Raw genomic sequence first — 20,663 nt, forward strand, 5'->3', positions numbered from 1 at the left:
TCGATCTTACGGTTACACGGAAATCGAAGGTCGCACTCGTTCTCATCCGTTGGGAATGCAAACGATCGTAAGCGCTTGTCACATGTATGGAACGAAGGTAATCAATCTATATAATCGTTAAATTTCATTTTACGATCGATCGAATGGCGTCGATGCGTGCCGTTGACGGGGTAGCAGAACGCTACAATCTTCATCAGTCCAGTTATAGTATTCAGATTTAATTTAAAAAGGTATACGGTTTAACGGAAGAGGATTGTAAGTCCGTATCATTAACGATATTTATTTCACTGCCTCGTGGAAAGATTTTACATTAAAACGAACACTCTATCGTCTTGCAATCGCGATGATCACTGTACGGAGTGACAAGGTATTATCGCTTAGATTTCTCTAGTAAATAATAAACGTTGTTTGTTCGAAATAAAAATGAATTCAACCCGCAGGAAGTAACGTTGATTAAAGTTAATGAAATTTATCTAAAGGAGAATACGCGCACAAGCTACGCTTACACAAAATGTTTAGGACGACGAGAATACGAAAACGGAAGACGAGCAAAAAAGTGTAAAACATAGGGAACAGGAAAAGTCGTAGCGACGATAGGCAAAGAAAAAAGTATCGTTAGAAAGTATAAGAGCTGAGTGAAAAAAAAAAAATATTGCATAAACCGGAGGAGAAATAAATACACTTATTATTAGACGTAGATGATACATGTATAAAGCCGCTAGCGAGCTTTCGAGTACTAAAGAGAAAGTACTAGTCACTCTTATCACGCACTCATATACAGAACAGTGATAAAACTTTTAGTGTTATTCAGCCGCTTGAATGAGTGTTGTGATCAATGAACGGATTAGCAACGGCCATACATTTTTTATGGTAATCGAAAGACTGACGAGAGAAATACTTGTTTCTCTGGATATCTAAACGAGAATCGGTACGATGGTACCACTGAGAGAAAAGTGTGATCGAACTATAACCAAATTTTTGCTGTAGACGACGGTAGTTACAGGTCGGAAGATCTTTCGAATGTACTCCTCTGTTCGATAATCTAGATAGTCTAGAACGCACACTAAAATAATGTAACGACTAATAGCGTTATCCTGGGGACTTCTCTCTCAGTGAAGAGAAACGTATCATAGCACACATTTGTAGGAAAGAATCTCGAATAAAATGTCACGCGATCACCCTTTTACTGCCTAAAAAAATTATCGTTACTTCGCCCCGAAGCAGTAATCGTAAATACTCATCGGTAGTTTGTACGGAGATTTTAAATTTGGTAAAAAGACGAGGAAAATTATATTTCTACGTCGTGGCAGAGAGAGAGAGAGACAGTATTAACGATACAGTTATCAGTAAACGTGTAAATACTCGCATATCAAGCCTCCTTTTCTACTGCTGCTGGAGCAGTGTCTAAAATAACACCCCACCCCCCCGCAGGTATCTTTCAAGTTTTTCTACTCTTGTACAGAAAAATGTTACGAGAATATCGTAACGAGAGCCAGTCAGCCAGCAAAAGTCTCTGTGTTTTGTATGTAAACGTAAAAGGTAAACAAATTGTAGACATTGTCTGTGTAATTATTTATCACGGATGATTAAATTAACGTTTCAAAAAACTGATCTACCGATTGTGAAAGTTTTCAACACTGCCAATGTGTTTACTATACACGTCTTCGTTCGTTTTTTCGTCAAGCTCGACGTACAAACACTTTTCGAAGTATGTTTGTAAAAAAAAAAACAAAAAAAAAACAAAGGTAATCGTTATTTTGTATCGGCGGACCTTTTTTTTTATTATCTTTCTCTATCTTCAAAACGTAATTTAATAGAAGAAATTTTTGCGAAGGGAAAAACAATACACAGAAGTATATTTTTGCTTATTTTCTGGCGTTGTATTTACTATAGGACGAGGACAATATGATGACAAAATGGAGGAGCAAGATTCCTACTCGACTGTACAGAGATCATTAACCCATTGATGTGTAGATTAGGAGCGAAACATTTGTTGCTGGACCTAACTCGTTCGAGAGTTATTTTTATAGAACAAACTTATTTGTTCGAATGCAATCTCTCCGTAAGCATTACTATCGTAAGAGCAAGTTTAATGGCCAATGTAACTAAACGTAAGAAACAGGTTATCTCGTGTTAATTGTAAATGCTGAACCGATAATACTGGATACTACGCACTCGGAACATTTCATTCATTCGAGTTCCACCTACACCAGCATACAAATAAAACTTCTGTTAATTACCGGAGTAATATTACAAATGTAAATACAATATACCTATTGTTAGAAGAAGAAAAAAATTTAAACAATGTTTAAATACAATGTCCTTTGTATTCGCCGTACTCAACATATCTTGACGAGGATTCATATGTTGGTAAATATATAACGAATAATTTGATATTTATTGATTTTATAATATCAGGTTAAAGAATTTGTTCCATTACTCTGGGATATATCGAAACAGATCTTGCACAAATGTCGAAATAATGTGCTTCAAAGCAATAATATTCCTAGGCGTTACAGTAATAACAGTTTAGGCTGTTGCATATATATATTTTATATATATATATATATATATATATATGTAAACGTATATACTTTCTCTTGTATTTGATACTGGTAGCTGTATGTGCATATTGACGATTGATAACTGTACATCACAGATATGCATGCACATTCTACGCTAACGAGTTAAAAAGCTATTCTTCCGAACAGCATCCGCTGTCGATCGACGGGAAACTTGATATGGCTAGATGGGAGGGGAAATGAATACTAGATACAAAATTTTAGCTTCGAGAATGTAATAGTTTCCGAGATACTAGATTAGGTTCGGCTATTACTTGTTTGGGACACTATAGATCATTAGTGTGGATGAGAATAGTAACATCTTAGCGAGAATCTGATCGACGACGACTCGAGGGCTACTACACAACGAAGATATGTTTGCATATTAATTCCCAACATTTCTTTATTAATATCTTGGGAGCTGTTTAATTCCCCAACCTAAAATTAAGTGTCTGGTATCCATTTCCGGTCGATCGGTCGCGGGTGTCGTACGGGAAAACATTGAATTAAAACGATTGATACGATATGTATCGTTTGGTTTCGTGTAAATAGCTAGGTATTGTACTTTATAAGTGTAAATATTGTAGAACTGTTTGTTAGCAAGAACTTCAACGCAACCTAAATACTAAGCAACATTAAAATTAAATGACATATAACTTTTGGATAAAGATTAATTACCGGATTAAATAGCGCAACGTTTTGTATATTTGTATATCTAATTTAATGATTTAATAATAAATTACTCTCTTTGCTCGATTGTTCACGTTATAAATAATTATTGTTTATGATATGTACAGTTGAAATTACGTAATATGTTTACAATTGTTTTCGAAATATAAATATATACTCAGTTAAATATATGTAAATAAACATTTTATAATTACTACATTATTATTACTTTATTGCACTGAATCACGAATGTCTTTGCCGATATCGAATTGCACGTGTACAATTTAAAGATATATGTTGCAATGCTTTGAAAAAAAAATTGTACTATGGAAAAAGATTCAAAAAAAAAAAAAAATTATTCACAGCTACTATTCTTTATTGCATGTTTATAAAAATTAAGTACCCAATATGTATGTTGTACCCTTTGATATCTGAGCCTTCAGTTCAGAATTTTCTTTTCTTAATTGATTCACTACGTGTCTTAAAGTTTGAGCTTCTTCTGCCAGCTGAGCATTCTCATCTAAACTTTGCGAGAAACTCTCTTGTACGTCTCTTAATTCTGTGATATACTCACATGCCCTTGCTAAAATTCCTCCTTTGCTCTGCAGACAATATTTTCATGGATTAAAAATACTGCAGAAACAATTAACAGACATGTTTATTTTTGGGATAGAAAATAGTTTACCTGCAATTCAAAATTTGTTTTCACGTCACCATCCCCTGTTGTATTTTGGTCACAATCTGGTAGAAGCTTTCCTAACTTTGAAATCCAGTTATTGATTTTATCCCTACGGCGTCTTTCAACTTCATTATGCGTTACCCTTCTTCTTTCATCCCTCTAAATAAAAATATTATTATTAAAAAGTTCTTGCCAGCTGTGCGCAATGAAAGTATTACCTTTTTAATAGTAGTAAGAATGTTTTGTGGATTGTCTAGTTGGAGTTTAACGCGCGGTGCAACTGCTCTTGTAGATTCTGTAGCTACTACTTCGTTGCCATTGCTCAGTACATAGAATTGGCCGTTTATAGGTGATGTCAGAACTTGGACAGTATTATTCATAGGTGCAGCTAATGATAATTCAGTATTGTTTGCATGGGCATCGCCGACTTGTACCACACGATATGCAACTGCATTATCATTTCTGTTCACCTCGCATAATTGATACTGTATATTATCATCTGTGACAGTTTCTATTTCTGTGTCACAATCTATTATTTCTGCTTCCTCCAAAACGACGCCGACGTTGTCATTGCTAATTGTATTCTCATCCACACTAAAAAGTAGTGAACAATAACGAACGCTCGAAACCAGATTTAATTAGTGGCTGTTCTCTTAAATAATAATTAAACTACGCCATAACCTCCATTTCGAACTAAACAAGTGCTTCGCTATTTCTGCAGAGATTAGAAGCACATACGTACGTAAGTGCACACGTTTAATTTCATAAACTTTCTTAAAAATTTGGCGAGACTGAGAAGAGAAATTCTATAACCAATGCTATTTGTTAAATTATCGTCATCCTAACTCCTATTTTTACGCATTGTAGAAAAGCGTTTCTTGTAATTGTTAAAGGAAACAAAATTAATACCTCTCATCGATGTGGTCGAAATGATTTAAAACTTCCATTTTAATTTACGAAATAAGTTTATTTCGTTTCCTGGTTTATAACTACGTATACACAAAAGTACATTACACTTGCATCACTGTAGATAAGCCCATGATACATAATAGGTACGAGGAAGTATATAAACCACAAGATTTTTTAAAAGTAATACGTTCCATGGACAACTTAATTAAGTATACGGTTGTAAAAAGTGAAAAAAACGCTTTATTTAAACATATTTGTTTTATTATTCGAAAAATATATGTGAATTAATAGTCAAAGTATTGTTTCAGTTTTTCTTACAAAATGTATATATATATCTTTAGAACAAAGACTATATACATATATTATTACGTAAATTTAAAATAAAATTATAAGATTTACAGTGCAGATATAACAAGTAAATGTTACATATATGTACTTAAATATGGTACCTAGGCAACAGCTTTGTTAGTTTGCAAAATAGTTTAAATATATAATAACAAGCTGCTGCAAATTTGCATGAAGTTAATATATTTATTAAAAATTTAATTACATATTTTGTAGTTTCATGTTATACAATATTAAAGTTTCAAAAGTATCTAGGCTGGAAACATTTTGGGAAACCTTTCTAAAGCAATTTAATTGCGACGTGATTAAGATTAATTACTATATTCGTCATTTTCATCGTGTAGATGTAATATGACGGCATAAAATTCTAAATATCTATTGTATAATAAAATTCGAAAATTGTGGGAATCCCCAATATAAAATGAATTGTTTTTTTAATAAATTCATGTATGAACATAATAAATTTGATACATAAGTATGCGTGATAGATACAATAGATATAGTTATAATAGTTATAACTATTTATGCTTATTGTTTTCCCGCGTAACACGAGTTCATGTACTAAGATACGCTTTAGAAGCATAACTATCGCCATACATATCTGTACGGTGGTTATCAGTTTCGATCTCATCATACATATTAGTATTAGTATTATTTGTACACTTGTACAAATTTCAATTCAAAGTATACATTTTAATTTAGCGACACGTGATTTTTATTGTATGGGCATACAATAGATCTTTATAAGTATAAAGTGTGCAATGGAAACTAGAAGAGAGGTTACGAAATAAGTGAGGGCATTAGTATTTTTAGAGATTGCATGGAAACCTGTTTAGAATCTTGCGTTTGAACGTTATCGTGTCAACATGAAATGGTCGTGGGGGTTAATTTATATTATTATCAATGTTTCCGCTGTTATTTCGATTGTTCGCTGCGAAGATGAATTCTATTTTGAAGGTGCAAAGTAAGTGTTCTGATAAATTGAATTATCGAAGGTAGACGAAATGTTTTTGTTGCCGCATAGAAACTAATAATCAACATGTTCCTTTGCAGAAATTCGGAGAAAATACTAGACCCCCATTCCTTTTATTATGACAGACAAAACAAGAAGATGATTGAAGTACCGGATGCAGAAGTGTATGTATAAAAGATATGTAGTTTATGTGAGAATGACAAAGAGCTCTTGAGAAAATGCTATTCACAGCATTGAATAGATTTTATAAATATATTTGTTAAGTAAGTAAGAGATGAAATTGTCCTAGGTTGGAAGATCCCATAGATGATAAAATTGAGAAAGATTGCAAATATGTTAAGCAATTTGACAATTTCAGCGGTCAAGAGGCAATTTTTTATAAGAGGCTTATTAATTTATTACTATCAAACATTAACATAAAAGTAATGGACATCAATAATTCTATTAGATATATTAATTAATTAGATCGACATACATTTGTTTTATTTATTGGAAATAGATGGAGGATGATGTGTCATTGGTAGGATTATTGGAAATTGATGTATCTCATTCCCAAATGAAAATGCTGCAAAATTTTGATATTCAAAAGGTATCTTTGAGGGAGGTTGATGAAATTATGAGTAATATAATAAGAAAACCATCTTCGTACAATTACATGGCTGAAGGTGTAAATGTCTTTAATGTGTTACTTGACAAGTTTGAGATGATCCTACAAGTTATACGAAACAATGTAATAAAGTTTACCATGCATTTTATCCCATTGCTAATACATAGTTTATACCAAAGCATAGATAAATTTATATTGGTTTGAAAATTTCAGCCTGATGGAGCTTTAATTGTGTTTGCAATGTTAATGGTTTGTCTTACATTTAGAATGATTAAACAGGGTCATGGATTTCCTATGTTCATCATTATACAAGTCATATTTGTAATGAGTTTCTTGATGACTTGGTGGCAACTTTTACAGGTAAGTACAGCAGTGCCCACTTAAGTGTTCGGCCACCCCTGGGATTAAAATAAGACGAAAATCAAGAATACCCAATTTGTTGATGGAGGCTTCGTTAAAAAGTTATTAACAATTAAATTCAAAAATTTCTAATCGTTCTGGAAAAATTATTTTCGATTGCAGGGGTCAATTACAATCATTTTTGGTGGATAGACATACCCTCGAAATCCTACCCACTTTCGAGAAAAAAATTCGAGAAGGTGTGAAATTTTTTCGACGGAAAAAAAAAATTTCAAATCGTTCTGGAAAAATTATTTTCGGTCGCGGGGGTCAATTACAATAATTTTTGGTGAATAGACATACCCTCGAAATCCTGCGCATTTTCGAGAAAAAAATTCAGTACGAGTGGAACTTGGAATGTTAATAACTTTTTAACAAAGCCTCCATCAACAAATTGGTATTCTTGATTTTCGCCTTATTTTGGCCTCTAGAATCCCCCATTAAAATTTCTCCGTTGAATTCTGAGAAGTAACCATGCCCACATAAATGACCGCGGCCTTAACTAGCATTAACTGGCAAATAACTAATGTTGCATAATTGTATAGAGTTGTGAGAAAACTTTTATTGTATGCTTTGAACAGGAGGCTGAAATTAAGTCTACTGCAGAGCAAATGAAATTTGCAGACATACCAATTTCATGCCAGCCAACTAAAATGAACATGTGGGAAAAATTTGCTTCATATATATTTCGTAAATATTATATATCAAAGTGTAGTATATTTTAAACGGGTTTAAAACCTTCTTAATCTTGCATTATCTCTTTGTAGCTAATGAAGATTGTGAAAAATATTTCCAAGCGACAATGTCTAATCCAAAATTAAAAGTTACACCTGCACTTGCGTTATCTCATTTTATTACTACTGTTATTCTTCATCCACTCACGCATGTGGGAACTGTTGTGTCTAGTTTTATAAATAATGCCACAGGTATTTGTCTAGAGATTGATTAGAAAATCTATACGCGTACAATTGTACATTTCAGTACAATTATACGCAATAATTTACCTTTTCTTTCAGCTGATCTTTGGTGGACATATGCATGGATTGTTAGATGTATACTCTATTCAGCTGTTGGTATGGTTATAATAATATTGCCACTTAGTCTATCTGGCGCGTCTATTAATCTAGGTTTAGGGCCATTATTAAAATTCGGAATTAATTTTCACAAAAGAGATAGAACAGGTAATTCATTACAAAATGTAGAAAAACGTGAACCCGTGCAAATAATTCTTCAGGTAATACATAGCCCCATAAATTTTTGTATTAATGTTTCCAAAAGCATACACCACGTTTTTATTTATGCACGTGTATATTAATTACACAGAAGTAAACCACGTTTCAGGTACCTCCAGGCATCAACGTGCCGGCAATAAAAGATGTATCGGAGACTGAAGAAACAAAAAAAGACTTATCTGGTGGAGATACGATAACAAATACTAACGCGAAAACCGATGATAAAAATCTCGAGTGCAAAACGATTAATGTAGATGAATCAAAGAGAATCAATGAAAGCGGGGACAATTGATATTATATATTTCGTGATCTCTCGTGATCTCTCGTGTTAATGTGTTTCTCAATGTACATATGTTGTTACAGTATTAAGTGTGTAATGTTAACAAATATTTAATATAAGTCAACGTTTTGTATTAAAATCACTGCGAATTAAAATATTTTTAGTACATAGATCTGTGCGCAAAACATTCTTTCTTCAACTTAACGTAGCAAGCATCACAGACAAACTGAACGGACGTTAAAGTGAGCAAGAATGCAGTCACTTTATGTAGACAAATACTCCAGTTATTATAATAAAACTGTTCTACCCAGTTATACCCCTTTTTACCTGAAGCTTATACATAGTAATAAGTACGATATGTATACGATACGACATGTACTTCTGAATTTTCCTACAGTCCTCCGCTGGCCTCTGCTGACCGCTACTCCTGTTACTTCTGACAACGTATAACGATTACTACGGGCTACTGTCAACCTCTCCCAGCCTCTACTGTCTTCTGCTCGCTTCTGCTGGTCTCTGCTGACCACCGCTTATATTTCTGACAATGCAATACGATTACTAATGACTTCCGCCTGCCTATGCTGGGCCCTACTGGCCTCTGCTGACCACTCCTGTTACTTCTGACAACGTATAACGATTACTACGGGCTACTGTCAACCTCTCCCAGCCTCTACTGTCTTCTGCTGGTTTCTGCTGGCCTCTGCTGGCCACCACTTATATTTCTGACAACGCACAACGATTACTAATGACTTCTGCCTGCCTCCGCTGGACTCTACTGACCGCTGCTGACCAATCCTGATACTTCTGACAACGTATAACGATTACTGCTGGCTACTGTTTGTCTCTGCTGGCCTCTGCTGACCACTGATGATCACTCCTCATACTTCTGACAACGTATAACGATTACTGCTGGCTACTGTTTGTCTCTGCTGGCCTCTGCTCGCCACTGCCAGCATGTGCGAGTCTCTGCCTGCCTCTGCAGGCCTCTGCTGACCTATGCTGGCCTCTGCTGACCACTGATGACCACTCCTCATACTTCTGACAACGTATAACGATTACTACTTGCTACTGCTGGCCTATGCCGATCTCTGTCAGCATATGCTTGTCCCTGCTGGCCTCTGCTGACCTCTGCTGACCACTCCTGATCCTTCTGATAACGTATAACGAGTACTACTTGCTACTGCTGGTACCCGCTGACCTCTGCTGGTCTCTGCTCGTCTCTGCTGGTCTCTGCTGACCGCTGCTGACCACTCCTGATCCTTCTGACAACGTATAACGAGTACTACTTGCTACTGCTGGTACCTGCTGACCTCCGTCGATCTCTGCCAGGGTGTGCTCGTCCCTGCTGACCCCTGCTGACCACTGCTGACCACTGCTGACCACTGCTGACCTTCGTTATCAACTCCTGACATGATGTATAAGTATTCAAGCCTTGTATAATGTAAATCTATGGCAATAAATGATATAATTTAACAGAATTCTATGTGTTCTCATCATTTTTACCTTTCTTTTCCTCTCCAAATCATTCCCTTAGTTTTAAGAGACCGTTTTCCCGGTTAGAATTGGATTTCCAAAGTCTCCAGCTCTCGTACTTGCCGCCAAAATCAAAAATTAAAAGGCCTGAAACAATGGGAAAGGCCTGAAACAGATGGAAAAGCCTGAAACAGCTGGAAAGTCCTGAAACGACTTTTAATTTTGGAACCCCCGAAAAATTGGAAAGCCCTGAAACAGCTGGAAAGTCCTGAAACCGCTGGAGCCCCCTGAAACGACTTTAATTTTGGGAATCCCGAAAAATTGGAAAGTCCTGAAACAGCTGGAAACCCCTGAAACGACTTTAATTTTGGGAATCCCGAAAAATTGGAAAGCCCTGAAACAGCTGGAAACTCCTGAATCAGCTGGAAACCCCTGAAACGACTTTAATTTTGGGAATCCCGAAAAATTGGAAAGTCCTGAAACAGCTGGAAACCCCTGAAACGACTTTAATTTTGGGAGTCCCGAAAAATTGGAAAGTCCTGAAACAGCTGGAAACCCCTGAAACGACTTTTAATTTTGGGAATCCCGTAAAATTGGAAAGTCCTGAAACAGCTGGAAAGGCCTGAAACAGCTGGAAAGCCCTGAAACAGCTGGGAAGTCTTGGAATTTATTGAAAATTTCTTGGAAACGCCGAAAATTCTTGGAAACGCTGAATTTTTAGCAAAGTTCTGATTTTCAGGACTTCCGAGGTGTTTAAGGACTTCCTAGTGGGTTCAGGGAAACCAAGGAGTTTCAGGGGGTCTTATAACTAAGAGGAATGGAAAGAAAGGTATAAGATGATGAGAACACATAGAATTCTTTGTAATTATATCATTTATTGCCATAGATTTACATTATACAATGTTTTAATACATATATATCTTGTCAGAAGTTGTTAACAAAGGCCAGCAGGGGCCAGTAGGGGTCAGCAGGGGCCAGCAGGGGTCAGTAGGGGCAAGCAGTAACATGTAGTAATCGTCACACGTTGTCGGAAGCGTCGGTAGTGGTCAGCAGTGGTCAGCAGAGGCCAGCGGAGGCAAAAAGTGGCAAGCAGTGGCAAGTTGTAATCGTTATACGTTGTCGGAAGCATCAGGGGTGGTCAGCGGAGGCCAGCGGAGGCCAGCGGAGGTTGGCAGAAGTCAGTCGTAATCGTTATACGTCGTCAGAAATATAAGTGGAGGTCAGGGGAGGTCAACAGAGGCTGGGAGAGGCTGGCAGTAACCAGTAGTAATCGTTACACGATGTCGGAAGTATCAGGTGTGGTCAGCAGTGGTCAGCAGGGGCCAGCAGAGGCAGGCAGAGGCCCGCACATGTTGGGAGAGGTTAGTAGAGGCCAGCAGAAGCCAGCAGTAATGGTTATACGTTGCCAGATGTAGCAGAAGTGATATCTGAAATGATATACATATGTACGGTCATACATAGGAATAACGAGGCGGTCCGAAAATAATTCGGGCAGCTTCGGAGAATCGAGAAAGGGGGCGTGTGTCAGTTTGCCTTTGTCGACTCTCCGAAACTCCACGAGCTCACGTACGCGTGATCTGACATAATGTGAGTAGTGCACCCGGTGCTCAATCTGGCATCACTACCCTGTCGTTGATGCGACTCTAAACTCGTGAAAGAAAAAAATAACTGGTACCAGCGTTAGCTGTGGATAAGGATTTAATAATTCTAGTAATTTGTCCTTACGTCACAATATTCTGAACACAGTGATTTCATGTTTGTCGATGAACATACTGTAACGTCGTACTAGGGAACTTGACGTAACTGTTCTAACTTCATGATTTTGATTCGTAATTGCTGCGGTGTCAGTTTTTGAAGTGAATTTTTTACTTTATATTAAAAAACGGAATGTTTGTAATACACGCGATTCTACTCCTTTTCTTCTAAGCACCTATATCGTGATACTCGATTCCACTGACAAGAAATCATGTCCAAAATGATAAACGTTCCGAATAACTTAACCAAATGGGGTCTGTCAGAAGATTCACTGGCACCGCTAACCGATCGTCAAAAAGATTGTCTATCGAGTTTGGAAGAGGAATTGTTATCCGAGGGTACACCTAATTCCGAAAAGCAAGGTGATACCGAGTATACGAACGAAGAAAACGAGATTTTTGTACAAATAGAACGGTATCAAGATCTGTTGGAACATTATACCACATTAGAAAAGAAGTGTATGGACAGGAAAGATATAAAATACATATTATATCTCAATGAACTTGAAGCCAGACGACTTGAATGCCATGAACTTTGCCTTCGAATAGAAGAGGCATTGGAGGACTTTACAATGTTGTATAAACAATATTCAGAGGTTTCTGATAAAACTACCTCTCTTTATAATGCCAGTGAACAGCTTGATTCCGATCAAAGGAAATTAAATTCTACTATAGAAAACATTACAGAATACATCAAGTATTTCAAAGATATTGATTTGACAATGGAAAAATTAGAGGCACCTACGCTATCGGTGAACAGCGAAATGTTCTTTAACATATTGGATAAAATTGATATAAATATTGATTTTGTGCAAAGTAATCCTTCCTTTAAAGAAAGCAATACTTACTTAATTAAATATAAACATTGTCAATCTAAGGCAATATCTATGATACAAAATTATGTCTTTAATCTATTTAGTAAAACCACAGAAAGCATTTTAAATCTAAGAGACAGCGACAATTCCCAAGATAATGGAGATGCGGCTTTAGCCCTTTTTTATGGGAGATTTCAGACCATTTTGTCGAAAGTTAAACCAGTCATCGAACAAGTAGAAGTAAAATCTTACAAGAGGCAAGAATATGATAGTTTATTGTCAGAGTGTCATCAATATTATTGGAGTCAAAGAGGACTAGTATTAGGCAGTAGTGTACAAAAGTCCCTATTGTCTGTAAAAGAGAAATACAATGGTGATCATTGTAGTTTGGTACGAAATTCATGTGCATTGCTGCTGCATGCATCCATGGATGAGTATAAATTATTTTATGAATTTTTCTCCAAGCCATCCGGTGGATTAACAGCATATCTTGAAAGTTTATGTACTTCTTTATACGATACACTTAGACCATTTATTATTCATATTAATCATTTGGAAACATTAGCTGAGATCTGCTGTATTTTAAGAATTGAAATGTTAGATGAACATGTTCAAAATAATTTCGAGCCCCTGGAAGGATTCGGGAACATTTGTTTGCAGTTGTTGCACGATGTACAGGAGAGGCTCGTTTTTCGCGCGCATCTTTATTTGCAGTCCGATGTTTTAAATTATAATCCATCGCCGGGCGATTTGGCGTACCCGGATAAATTAAAAATGATGGAAGACATAGCGGAATCGATACGAGAGGAGAATCGTCAAACGAAAATGAAAAAGCTATCTATATCGTCGATGGATGATAATATTATGGAACCTATATCCAGAAATCATATTATAATGGACTCTATTTATCAGAAAACACATATGGGTAACTCACCCGCGGATCTTCACGGGATGTGGTACCCTACCGTTCGTAGAACTTTAGTTTGTTTGTCGAGATTGTATAGATGCGTGGACAAGTCTGTATTTCAATCTCTAAGTCAAGAAGCGATATCTCTTTGCGTTCAAAGTATAGAGAATGCAAAATACGAGATTGAAAAGAGGGCAACACCTTTAGACGCGGAACTTTTCCAGATAAAACATTTGTTAATATTGCGCGAGCAAATCGCACCGTTTCAAGTGGATTTCACTATAAAGGAATATAGTCTAGACTTTTCTAAAGTCAAGACAGCAGCGTTTGGTTTGTTCGAAAAAAGTTCGAGAATTTTTACTTTGTCGAATAATGCATTGTTGGAATTTTTATTAGAAGGTGCGCCGCAAATGAAAGAACAGTTAATCGACTCGAGGAAACAAGTGGATAATAAGTTAAAACACACTTGTCAACGTCTTATACAGCATGCGACATTTTTGTTGATACATCCGGTTCTAAAGTTACTGGAAAAAGAAAAATCATACTTGAATAGTAATACTCCGGATAAACCCCAAGAGCACGCTCTCGGGAGCGCGCAAGATGTTGCAACTGTGATTAACGAGGTTTTGAGGATAATTAAATTTAAATGCCCGGAGATCCAACAGTCGATGCAACTGTATCTATCTAACAAGGAGACGGAGTTTATTTTATTCAGACCAGTAAAAAATAATGTGTGCGCTGCGTTTACGCAGTTGTATCAGACATTGAGTAAATATTACAATGCAGAGGAACTTCTGTTAATTGCTTGTCCATTGCCAGAACAAATTTCTGTAATATTGAGCTCATCCAGTCTAGTTCACGGAAAAAATACACAGACTACTGTAAAGAAAGCATAGCCAAAATGAACTATAAAATTTGTATAATTTAATGCTGTACATTAATACTATTTCTCAATTTGTAATCTGTATATAAATAGTAAATATATACATAGCAGTTTGAATGTATTGTATTTAAGAAGTGCTATATAATATTTTAATTCTTTGTAATGTATTTTAAAAACATGCAATTTTTGTACTATACAAATGTACATATCGGATATATTAAATTATATTAAATGTAATAAATTGTATTATGTCTATTATTTCGTAAAGTATATGTTTCGATCATTTAATCGTAATACTTAACTAATCGTTATTTTCAATGTTACAGATAATTAAAAAATGTACAAAATCGCGATATTCGACCGTTTCAAGTTACACGTTTAAGAATTTATTAGTTAACATTTTTATACAATTTATACAGTACGTACTACAGGATGTAACATATTAGAGGTTGGCGAATACTTTTCCTGAGAATTGCTTTCGTAGTATTCCAGAGGGAAATGTCGATTGAATTCCTCGGTAACGTTATCAACTGGTGGATGCAAGTAATCTTTCACGGTGACGTATTTCGGTCCACCGAAAGTATCTAACACCACGATCGTCATTATTTTTAGCTTGGCAAAATAGAAATGATGATCTGCAATAGTATGAAATACACCATTAGTTTTTAATCAATATGTACAATGACTTTCCTTATTGATCGACACTAATTACCTGGAGGCATATTAGCCAACTTCGGATGACGATCGAAGAAAACTTTTTTGGCTAATTCAAGTTCCGTACTGTCATTCTTCAACTATTAAACAAAATATATATAACGTGTAATTATTATGGGCATCTTCGTTAATTAGGTTGACGAACGTGAATTAAAAAGTATTAATAATTTTTATTCACTGACCGGTTTGATTTTTCCGGTCAAGAGTACTCTGGCGCAACGAGGATCCATTGGGTCCCATTGTTTCGATTTACAATATTCCCCTTGAGCCAATGTCATTAACAGTGTGGCTCGATTATCTTTCTACGATTAAAAAATTATTATCGAGTCGATGTGCCAGTTTTCAAAGTATATGTGTCGAGTGTCTTATTGCGTAAGACGAGAATAAGAGATGAGTACTAATTTTAATAATATCGACCGAACAAAAGATGTTCCGATCTATAAAATGACTCACTGTCTTATCAAACAAAGGTAATATCTCGTACGAGGCAGTTGTGAATTTAAAATCGTGCAAGTATGCAATTATAGTGGAACTTACGGCGAGATCTTGAGCCGTGAAATCCAAAGGAGTGAGATAAAGATACGGAATACCTGTTCCATTTCCTAAAAGACCATCACTGAATGAAGCTAAGGTCGCAGTTGGAAACGACTCAATATCCTTCCGCGTGCTTATTGTCGCGACGGATACCCAATCTGAGCAAAAAAAAATAAATAACGATAGTAGTTTACAATGCGATTGAACGTTACCGCACGAGGAAAGGACAAATTTAATTTACACTATGAAATAAAGGAAACAATGTTTATAATAACAGCAAGGGAATTCAAGGAATACCCGAAGAAACATAAATTGTTGTTTGTTTAAACATAGGGAAGGTGATTGCGTTTTGTTATTGCGCAAAGACAATCAATATTCGATTAGTTAATTTACACATTCGAAGGTTTCGTTACGTGAGATTCATTGTTCTAGTTTATCGAGCTTATCAATATTCCTCTTCAGAATTAAACTTTGAATGATTAGATTTCAATTTTAGCAATAGACAATAAATAAAGCGTATCAGGCAGTGTTTGATTAGATGATAATCTATGATACAATTCGAGTACTTTAATTTTGCTTTTCCAATTAATAAAAAAAAAGAAAAACCGGCGGAAGCCATTGAACGAAATGAAGCACGTTGCATTTAAATCGAAAATTTGGAGCAAAGCCAAAGTTGTGCGCACGAATCTAATATTAATTTCAGAGGAGTACACATGTATAGACTTACACGCATTAGTGCAAATATTATTCGTATCTACACGTATACATGCGCGTGCTTGCATTTCGTGTATGCTCCTTTTTACTTCTATAATTTAAACGAGTATTTTTTATGTTATTTATAATTCATTTCCAATGCTAATCTGGCTGGAATTTTAAACGGTTTAAACCATTTGACCACGATGCCCAATAATAATTCTAATTACAAGCAATGTTTATCAATGCATTTTTCTTACCAGCCTGATTGACGATGAATCTTGCCATTAGAGCAGCTTGATCGACTGGTGGTGGGTTAACGCTCGGAACTTGTTGATTCTTTTCGTAATTTTCAGGTTGCCATTTCTCGTGTTTGATTTCTTGCGGGCGATGCTCTTGCAACTCCCGTATTTTCTTCCACTTTAAAAATTCTTCGAACTCTTGCCATTGTTCTTGCGACTCCCAATATTGCGAATGCTTTTTCGCTTCGATCGTCAGAATCAACAGAGTGACGAATACAGTAATTCGCCAAATCATGGTTGGGTTTGTGTCTACGATCATTCGCTCTGAAGGTAAATGTTTAATCGCTACGACGAACAGTCTCTAACTGGTTCACTTGTGGTTTACTTTTGAATTTTGTTTTCTCGTCTTTTATATAGGCGCATATCTGTGAAACGCACACGTAAACAATAAATGACAAGCTCCAATGACGATTGAGCTTGCTGACTCGAGGTCAATATATCGAACATCGAACATCGAACAACGAACTCGAGCTCGAAGTAGAAATATCTGTGTAGCAGTGGGAACACATAACCTAACATTCGTGATATTTCAAGTATTCAAGTATATTACGGTGCAATTAGGTTAAACATTACCGTTACACGAAACGAAGAAACGAATAGTGGCAATGTTATAGAATTTTTGGAAACCGAGCGAACACATTGGTATATAAAACAATGTTTACCTTATTATCGATGAGGTAAGATAATTAATGAAATTTCAGTTGCACTTTCAGACAATAATAGATTCTAATGTTGAGAAGGAAACGATTATCATGTTATGTAAAAAAGATTTTGTTTTATCGGTCACCATAGATCACAGGATCCATGGATTCTATATTTCAATGTTTTAGGAATAGAAGCAAGAAAGTACTAGAAATAAGAAAGTGAAAATTCATAACTTTTACAAAGATTCAGGTGTATCGTTTTTATTTTCAAATTACATTATGGATTTTAAAATAAAGAGTAGTGAATTGTGAATATCTAAAGATACTTCTATGTAATTTAATATGAACAATATAATAGGACAAGCAGATTTATTATCAGTCTTATAATCCTTACACCTGAACTTATCTCTTTATATATTTTCCAAGAACAATTTTGTAAGGCAAATATTTTTATGCACTGCATTTGTATTTTTTTTTTTTTTTTAATTTCTGTAACTCTAATAAATACTTTTCTTATGCAGAGTATTTCTTGCGCAGAATTTTTGTTGCATTAATGTATTTATATACAAAACACTGTTATTTGGCAAAAGCTGATTTTCATCCAATTTTAAGTACTTCAATTTCTATTAATAGAAATTTTTGATATTGCTCCAACCTATTGGATCCGCATAAAGCACCGGAAATCAAATGAATTTTGCCAATTATCTAATAATAATAATTAACAACATGAATATGAACAAAAAAAAAAAAAAAATTTCTGCAATATCTTTGCAATAATTATTAACGCTCGATAAAAAAAAGCAAAGTTTAATCGAAAAATAGATTTCATCGAGGATATGATTTTAATGAACTTGTCGAGGGTGAACTGTAAGAATTACAAAGTTTCGTTTTTATCAAGATGGAGATGTTATGCATATATTTTAGTGCTTAAGTCACTGCCTTACAATGTTCTTTCAACGAAAATAAACTTCGTAGAAATTTCCGAAAAATTATGAATAGAAATATTCAACAGGTGGATCTTACAGCACATAAATCGTATTTACACGTGTACTCGTCAAAAAACAATTCATCAATTTACAACAAAACATAATAATCTCTCTGAAAGAATTCGCTACCTCTAGCAATATCTATATATATACATATACAAATATATATTTTTCGTATTTTATTTTTTTTAAACTGTCTTTCGCAAACTGTGTCCGCGTTCATCGAATATATTCAACGAAAAGGAATGGTTTACGTACAAACGAACGCATCCGCTGTAAAAGAAAAAGTGAAACGCGATCATTGCGGATTATTTTATTCCGTAAGGCAGTGGATACCATATTGTTGCCAGACGAAGATGCTTGATATGTATAACCATTGACGACAAACGATATACCGAGACTCGGAAAACGATCAATGATAAAAGCCGGCAAATAAGTTAACAATCCCGAACAACATTTTTTTCCACATTAATAGAGATAGCGATTTCCTTCGATAATGTTTACATACTCTCTCGTACAGAAACAACGCCACTTTTTCTCTCGTATAAGCAAGGTAAACTTTTTTTTTATTATTTCTAATTCGATCCTCTTAAATTAACGCTAAAACTCGTAACGATTGCACTGTCGACTTCACTAAAGTCATCCGTCTTTACGCAACAAAATGTTACAGTATAAAAAATTACGACAAGTACGGCTTTCTCGAGTAATTATCGCTAAACAACCACGCAGACTCAGCCAATAACGCTGATTAAAATGTCTTTTTTTTTTTTTTGTTTCGTTTGTCGCGGCGTTACCGCGTGCCTGTTCATGCCGCGCGACGGCAACTAGCTACAAATAGTCATCCTCGTTTCACCGTCATCCATTGAGCGTCACATCGTACGTACTTCCGTTTTATCTTTCCTTTCGAACACGCACGGCGGTATTCGGGTAAAACACCTAATCTCTCCACGCTCACGCGAATATCTCCGAAATGTCAACATACATAATAATTTATTTTGTTATATTACAATAAGTCGTTCTACATAGTCGAGATAGAGAGCAGCGATTTTTACAGTTCGGTTGGCGTGTCGGGGTGCGCGCGTACGATCGCCGGTTCCGATTGAGAACGAAACGAAGAGGGAAGAAGAAACGGGGAACAAGGTCGAGGAGAGCTGGGCGAGGAAAGAAACGGAACTTACAGTCTAATAGGTGGACGTCACGACCTCGACGAGGCGTTTTTTTTAATGGCACCGAGCTTAAAATGTAGGGGTCGATCAGTGTAAACAAATCTTTGAACATCGACCGCCAATGGGAAACGTTTGCATCGAAGTCAACATTCCTGCACGGAGTTAAAATGTCTTTTCATTTTTTAAAAAGTAAGTATGCTTCTTTAAAATTGCAAGTAAATATAATTTTGTTCATCCTCGAATAATAATAAATGGAAATATCGTTTAACAACGATACAGAAATAATATTGTCAGCATCAGTTAGCAGTGTCTGGTCTTCGTATCGTATTTTTATTATCTCCACTACCACATTTCATATTAATCTCTCAGTTCGTGCGGTTCGCGACTCTGATAAGATATGTTATTGTTTGGACAAATTGGATATTTATATAATAAGATGCAAGTAATCTTGATTTGATCGAAGATCGCTTATATTCCAAATCCATTATTGAATAATGTTTAATAACAATGATAATCATTTATTTTAAGTAAAGATAGGGATCTCTGGGTGAATAAATAAGCAATAAAAAGAACAAACGTATCAGGAATTGTAGGTGAGAACAACGACGCGTTAACTCGTTTTTTTCTAAAATTTCAGGTATGGTGTACCCGGTGCATCCTCCCACTCATGGGCCCCTGGCATAGAAATTTGATACGACTGCCATTACGATTTTTAGTACGAGATGATATGAGAAATCGTAACGCGTTACAGACAGAATCTATACTAGAACAACCCCAAGGTAACTATGTCTCTGGACAGGTGTAGGGGCCTCCAAAAGACAAGCAACTTCTTTGGATCTGAAAGACACTGAAATCATCAAAGACATTAACACTGTAAACGATTTACCATCAGCAGGTAACGTTCCAAGAGCTGCGTATCCTCATCCACGTGAGCCGGGAAGCGACGATCCAGGTCGCGACTTCCTCCCAACGAGTAAAGAAAAAAAAAAAATAAAAAATAAAAATAACGTAGAAAACGAAACGTAGTAGACGGGAAGAAAGAGGACAAGGATCGGTACAGAGACGTCGAGGTGAATACGATATCACTGATATGCATGTAGGGGGACTTTGGGCTCGATTTCAGTTACTTAAGTACACG

At 35.7% G+C, this 20,663-nt stretch overlaps 4 protein-coding genes and 2 long non-coding RNA genes across 8 annotated transcripts; 3 read left to right on the forward strand and 3 right to left on the reverse strand.

Annotated features, from left to right (window-relative positions):
- Nucleotides 1–2,750: 2,750 nt before the first annotated feature.
- Nucleotides 2,751–7,064, reverse strand: LOC122395928. Its single transcript, XR_006259004.1, has 3 exons — nucleotides 7,054–7,064; nucleotides 4,919–4,924; nucleotides 2,751–2,883 (listed from the first exon to the last, which is right to left on the reverse strand). It is a non-coding gene; the product is annotated as an uncharacterized LOC122395928 (long non-coding RNA).
- LOC122395927 (upstream stimulatory factor 1-like) lies at nucleotides 3,435–4,930 on the reverse strand. Its single transcript, XM_043393858.1, has 4 exons — nucleotides 4,819–4,930; nucleotides 4,128–4,503; nucleotides 3,916–4,068; nucleotides 3,435–3,832 (listed from the first exon to the last, which is right to left on the reverse strand). The coding sequence occupies exons 1-4, from the start codon at nucleotides 4,854–4,856 to the stop codon at nucleotides 3,626–3,628; spliced, it is 774 nt and encodes a 257-aa protein (XP_043249793.1). The 5' UTR covers nucleotides 4,857–4,930; the 3' UTR covers nucleotides 3,435–3,625.
- On the forward strand, nucleotides 4,569–8,805 carry LOC122395925 (chloride channel CLIC-like protein 1). 3 transcript variants are annotated; one of them, XM_043393855.1, is made up of 10 exons: nucleotides 4,569–4,651; nucleotides 5,866–6,127; nucleotides 6,217–6,300; nucleotides 6,426–6,558; nucleotides 6,636–6,866; nucleotides 6,957–7,103; nucleotides 7,724–7,832; nucleotides 7,910–8,068; nucleotides 8,159–8,376; nucleotides 8,484–8,805. In XM_043393855.1, exons 2-10 carry the CDS (start codon nucleotides 6,030–6,032, stop codon nucleotides 8,664–8,666), a joined length of 1,362 nt encoding a protein of 453 aa, XP_043249790.1. In that variant the 5' UTR covers nucleotides 4,569–4,651; nucleotides 5,866–6,029; the 3' UTR covers nucleotides 8,667–8,805. The 3 variants fall into 3 exon arrangements, with proteins under 3 accessions (XP_043249790.1, XP_043249789.1, XP_043249791.1); XM_043393854.1 differs by lacking the exon at nucleotides 4,569–4,651 and having other exon boundaries at nucleotides 5,717–6,127; XM_043393856.1 differs by lacking the exon at nucleotides 4,569–4,651 and having other exon boundaries at nucleotides 5,717–6,127; nucleotides 8,159–8,323; nucleotides 8,484–8,655.
- Nucleotides 8,806–11,777: 2,972 nt separating this feature from the next.
- On the forward strand, nucleotides 11,778–14,740 carry LOC122395584 (conserved oligomeric Golgi complex subunit 3). Its single transcript, XM_043393269.1, has one exon. It carries the CDS (start codon nucleotides 12,094–12,096, stop codon nucleotides 14,497–14,499), a length of 2,406 nt encoding a protein of 801 aa, XP_043249204.1. The 5' UTR covers nucleotides 11,778–12,093; the 3' UTR covers nucleotides 14,500–14,740.
- A 116-nt stretch (nucleotides 14,741–14,856) lies between these two features.
- On the reverse strand, nucleotides 14,857–17,111 carry LOC122395585 (protein CREG1). Its single transcript, XM_043393270.1, has 5 exons — nucleotides 16,688–17,111; nucleotides 15,738–15,892; nucleotides 15,383–15,502; nucleotides 15,199–15,280; nucleotides 14,857–15,121 (listed from the first exon to the last, which is right to left on the reverse strand). Exons 1-5 carry the CDS (start codon nucleotides 16,986–16,988, stop codon nucleotides 14,898–14,900), a joined length of 882 nt encoding a protein of 293 aa, XP_043249205.1. The 5' UTR covers nucleotides 16,989–17,111; the 3' UTR covers nucleotides 14,857–14,897.
- A 148-nt stretch (nucleotides 17,112–17,259) lies between these two features.
- LOC122395586 lies at nucleotides 17,260–20,643 on the forward strand. The gene is made up of 3 exons (XR_006258984.1): nucleotides 17,260–17,406; nucleotides 19,414–19,714; nucleotides 20,163–20,643. It is a non-coding gene; the product is annotated as an uncharacterized LOC122395586 (long non-coding RNA).
- The last annotated feature ends 20 nt before the right edge of the window (nucleotides 20,644–20,663 follow it).

Source organism: Colletes gigas, unplaced genomic scaffold, assembly GCF_013123115.1.
Source record: "Colletes gigas isolate AHSC1104 unplaced genomic scaffold, ASM1312311v1 Colletes_gigas_Sc00006, whole genome shotgun sequence".
Lineage (NCBI taxonomy): Eukaryota > Metazoa > Arthropoda > Insecta > Hymenoptera > Colletidae > Colletes > Colletes gigas.

Coding starts and splice junctions, on each gene's coding strand:
- LOC122395584 (XM_043393269.1), top strand. CDS start 12,094: ATGTCCAAAATGATAAACGTTCCGAATAACTTAACCAAATGGGGTCTG.
- LOC122395927 (XM_043393858.1), bottom strand. CDS start 4,856: ATGGAAGTTTTAAATCATTTCGACCACATCGATGAGAG. Junction 4,069..4,127: donor TTCTTACTACTATTAAAAAG/GTAATACTTTCA, acceptor ATTTTTATTTAG/AGGGATGAAAGAAGAAGGGT. Junction 3,833..3,915: donor AAACAAATTTTGAATTGCAG/GTAAACTATTTT, acceptor TATTGTCTGCAG/AGCAAAGGAGGAATTTTAGC.
- LOC122395925 (XM_043393855.1), top strand. CDS start 6,030: ATGAAATGGTCGTGGGGGTTAATTTATATTATTATCAATGTTTCCGCT. Junction 6,559..6,635: donor TATCAAACATTAACATAAAA/GTAATGGACATC, acceptor TATTGGAAATAG/ATGGAGGATGATGTGTCATT. Junction 6,867..6,956: donor TACAAGTTATACGAAACAAT/GTAATAAAGTTT, acceptor TGAAAATTTCAG/CCTGATGGAGCTTTAATTGT.
- LOC122395585 (XM_043393270.1), bottom strand. CDS start 16,988: ATGATCGTAGACACAAACCCAACCATGATTTGGCGAATTACTGTATTC. Junction 15,281..15,382: donor TGACCGGAAAAATCAAACCG/GTCAGTGAATAA, acceptor TTTGTTTAATAG/TTGAAGAATGACAGTACGGA. Junction 15,122..15,198: donor GTTGGCTAATATGCCTCCAG/GTAATTAGTGTC, acceptor ATACTATTGCAG/ATCATCATTTCTATTTTGCC.